This window comes from Monoraphidium neglectum, assembly GCF_000611645.1.
Source record: "Monoraphidium neglectum strain SAG 48.87 unplaced genomic scaffold scaffold01750, whole genome shotgun sequence".
NCBI lineage: Eukaryota > Viridiplantae > Chlorophyta > Chlorophyceae > Sphaeropleales > Selenastraceae > Monoraphidium > Monoraphidium neglectum.
In genome coordinates, this window is record NW_014011878.1 from 8,122 (window position 1) to 12,321 (window position 4,200).

General features: G+C 61.8%; 1 protein-coding gene across 1 annotated transcript in view; it reads left to right on the forward strand.

The window, feature by feature from the left end:
* The window catches only part of MNEG_8899 (EH domain-containing protein 4), a gene marked incomplete at both ends in the record, with an annotated part of 5,915 nt that extends 3,004 nt beyond the window's left edge, over nt 1-2,911 (forward strand). Inside the window, 6 exons of the mRNA XM_014042629.1 lie at nt 358-397; nt 724-828; nt 1,167-1,252; nt 1,808-1,894; nt 2,177-2,260; nt 2,783-2,911. Of these exons, the coding sequence (XP_013898083.1) occupies nt 358-397; nt 724-828; nt 1,167-1,252; nt 1,808-1,894; nt 2,177-2,260; nt 2,783-2,911 (531 nt within the window). The remainder of the gene's footprint in view (nt 1-357; nt 398-723; nt 829-1,166; nt 1,253-1,807; nt 1,895-2,176; nt 2,261-2,782) is intronic.
* Between the last annotated feature and the right edge of the window lie 1,289 nt (nt 2,912-4,200).

Consider the following 4,200-nt stretch of genomic DNA (forward strand, 5'->3'; position numbering starts at 1 on the left):
CGCCCGCCCCAGTCGACGACGGCCAGGGCCGCGGGCTGCGGGCCGTGCGGGGCAAGGCGGATAGCTGCTTGGCAGTTACAAACCTCCGGCCTGCGCCTTGCGCTCGGCGCCACCAGCACTACAGCAGCTGCTGCCTCGACGGCACAAACTGGCCGATCTCTACAATCATATAGCAATACCCTTGCCGTCCTCATCACTGCTTGCATCTTCAGAGATGACTGCATATCCAGTATTATATCACAGCACTCGCGCGGGTAGCTCCTAAACAGCTAATCTTGAACCCTGTCTCCCAGGTTTGTCGTGGTACACCACGGGCTGGAGGAGCGGCGGACCCCTGGCAACACGCTGGCTGTGCAGCCAGACAAGCCCTACCAAGGCCTGTCCCTCTTCGGCACGGGTGGGTGTATGGTCAAGCCGTGCGTGCCTTGCAGATGCGAGCGTGCCGACACCTCTCATCATCCCCTTGGGTCGATCCGAGGACCACGCATCCCCTGATTGCCACTATGGCGTGACACAGCCTCGCATCGAGGGCGCCCCGCCCCAAAAGCTGGCACCCCCGCCCGTTCACAAGGCCTTCGCGCACCCGTGCATGCCTTCTTTGAGGGTGTGCTCAGTCTGTTCCCCTATTGCTCCCCGAGTCCCCACCAACACACCAACACACACACACACACACACACACACACACAAACACACACACACATGTACACACACAAACACATGCAGGGTTCCTGTCGCGGTTCGAGGGCTCTCAGTGTCCCAGCCGCCTGCTGGAGGAGATCACAATCGTGGACACACCCGGGGTGCTGTCGGGGGAGAAGCAGAGGATAGGTGAGGTCGAGGAGGGGCGGGGAGGGTGCGCCTGCCTGGTGGGTTCGCTGGTAGGGGTTGGGGATCGTGCACGTGCTGCTGTGTTCACATGTGTGTGTGTGTATGTGAGCGTACGTGTGTGTGTGTGTGTGTGTGTGTGTGTGTGATTGTGTGTAGTATCGCGTGCGTGTGTGTGTGTATGTGTGTGTGTGTGAGCATACGTGTGTGTGCGCCCAAGTGCGCGTCTGGGTTGTCCGCACGACCCGTGTGTGCCCGTGAGTGTTGCTGTCTAACCTGCACCTCACTGCTTTCCATCTTCCGCCGCTGACCCCCGCTACCCCCACCAATGACATCATCAGAGCGCCAGTACTCGTTCATCGACGTGTGCGAGTGGTTCGCGTCGCGCTGCGACCTCATCTTGCTGCTGTTCGACCCCTTTAAGCTAGTGAGCAGGCTGTTTTTAGTAATATCAAACAGGTCGCGCTTGGCTTTCAAGAAGGGAGGGTCGGCCCCCGCCCGGCCTGCGTCGCCTCTTGCATCTTTCCTTGCGTGTCGGGGGGTTGTTCGCATCGTGTTGCTGCTGCAATCTGCCTTCATACTCAAGCTTGACCTCTGCGAGCTTGGCCTTGGTCTGATGCTTTGGCTTTCCGGCGCCGCCTGAGGATGAGAAGGGTTGGGAGGAGGGGCGCGTGTCCAATCAGCTGGCAGCAACGCGCCCTGGTCGGGCCTGGGGAGGGGTCAAAGCATGCCTCATCTCGACCCCTCCTCAGCCTCTCAGGCAGCGCTAGCGTCTTCCGCGCATCCCCACTGGGGTTTGCAGGGAGGGTGGTATGGCACCCTACTGTTGAACCCCAAACACAGCCCTGCAAAGTGCTCAGTTTGCTTGTCACGTTTCCAAACTTGTGTTGCAGCTTCTTGCGCAGACCGATCAGGCCCACCTCTGCCGCTCCCCCTTCCCTCGCACCTCCCCCCTCCCCTGGCCGCTTGATGACGTCATCAGGACATCAGCGACGAGATGCGGCAGGTGATCCACGCCCTGAGGGGCCACGACGACAAGATTCGCGTCGTACTCAACAAGGCCGACCAGGTGGGAGGAAGTCGATTGCAACGAGGTCAGGCGGCAACGAGACTCTTTCCAGGCATCCGTGTGCGATTGAAGGCATGGACAAATGCAGTTGAAAGAATCCGCGCGAAGTCTTAGATGTTAAGTTTTGTTTGTTTGGTGTGCAGACCCGCAACTCCTGCGTTCACGGATTGGTGGGTGAGCGTGCCCCTGCCTCGTCCCCGACGGGCGCGCCCCCCGTTGGTTCCTGACACAAACAACGCCGGTGATTCCCCCGGCCCCTTGCTGCCTTTCGCATCGCGCCAGGTGGACCAGCAGCAGCTGATGCGCGTGTATGGCGCGCTGATGTGGAGCCTGGGCAAGGTGTTTAAAACGCCAGAGGTCTGCAGAGTGAGTCGGCTCCCGCCTCTGCTGCGGCCCCGGAGGAGAGGGGTTTGAAGGCGGAAGCGCCGCCGCGCGCCGGCGGCGGCGCCGCTGTATTCAGGAGCGTGCGACCTGCTGGTCGGTATGCCGTGCTGCCCGCGCGGGTGCCGGAATTCGGTTGGCTGTCGAGGGGCCTGTGTGATTGAGGAGGGCGACGGCACGGCTGCTGGGTCTGGGTACGACCCTGACGGTTTCCGCCCGCCGTGTGTCGGCGGGCTGATTGGGAGTCCGAGAACGCCTTTTGGAGGTGCCACCCGTCAGAGCTGGATGTCAGGACACATGTAGAGCAGCCTTGAGTTTGCAGGATGAGCGCGGGTGCCGGTGGCCAGGCAGCGCCGGCCCCTTGCAATCGAGCCTCCGCCTGTCTCTTCACTACCTGGCCCCTCGTTCCACCCCCGAAAACTCCTCAGCAACTCTAAAAAACCCAAACCCCGGAAACTCCCAAAACCCCCAAACCCCCCGTAAACCCAATATCGCCCCCCAAAACAGGTGTACATCGGCTCCTTCAACGCGGACGCCCCCATCAACAAGGCCAAGAACCCAGAGTGTGTGGGGCTCTTCGAGAAGGAGCACGCCGCGCTGCTGGACGACCTGTACGAGGTTAGGACCATGATCTGATCTGATCCGATCTGAGGCGATTTGACAGACATCAGACCTGGGGTCGCGGCCAGCCGTTCTATTGCTCAAGTTTCAATTTCAGCGGCGGGGCTCAGTGCGTTGATTGGGACCAACGCGTTTGGACAGACTTTCCTGAGAAAGCCTGCCCCGCTCACAACGGCTGTTTCAACCCCTGTGACCCCGCTGCGGCGCCCCACCCCCGGCCCCCCTCACACACACTAGATCCCCGCGCGCTCCTGCGACCGCAAGGGTGAGCGCCTGCGTTTGCCGTTGCCCCTCTGTGCCCCTGCCCAGAACCCTGTCACCCTGACAGCAGCCGTCCCCACTGGAAGAAATGCAGTGTTATCCAGGGGACTCTCTGGCCGCACCAGCGCCTGCCAAGCGCATACGCGTTTCGCTGCTTCCAATCGGGCACCAAAATCCCCAAATTGTCACTCGCTGACTCGCCGACTCGCTGACTCCCTGACTCATCATCAGTCAACGAGTTTGTGAAGCGCGTGAGGGCCCTCAAGATTCACATGCTGCTCATAGGTTAGTCATGACGGGGGTTTGAAGGGGCGGTGGGGCAGCCGCGCGCGTGTGGAGTGCGCGTGTGTGCATGCGTGCGTGCGTGTGTGCGTGCGTGTGTGTGCGCGCGCGCGCGTGCGTGCGTGCGTGTGTGTCAGGGAGGAGTGGGCGGACGGTGCTGCAAGGTTCAGGGGGGGGGGTTGGGGTTGCAAGTCAGAGCAGCCCCCGCCGCCGTTTCTGTCGGGATGGAAAAGGAAGATCGCTGCGTCAGGAGCCCAGCCCGATTTTTGGCACGTCCGCCTGTGGTCCGGCCCCCTGCCTGGACCTCCTGAATTCCACCTCCCCATCATCTGCATCATGACTTAATTACGAACCCTGCCTGATCGAAATTTGATGGACCCCTTTTTCAAACCATGCGCCAGGCCACATCAAGAAGAACATGCCGCTGTTTGGCAAGGACAAGGCGCAGCGCAAGATGCTGGATGACCTCCCAAACATATTCTACGCGGTGAGGGCCTTTTTGGGGCGACCTGACGGGGGGCGAGGGGCTCGGGCCTGCGCCATGGAACCCCATGCCCAGAGTGCGAGCGCGAGCGCGAGCGCAACCTGCCATGTGCCGCGCCCTCAGACCCTCCTGCCTGCCATGCATCCCCAGCCCCCGACCCACCCACCACCGCCCCTCTCCTCGCAACCCCAAAGGTCCCGCGGGAGCAGCACCTGATGTGCGCCCCGCCCTCAAACCCACCCGTCCGCCATGTATCCCCCCCCCACTCGCCCCGCAC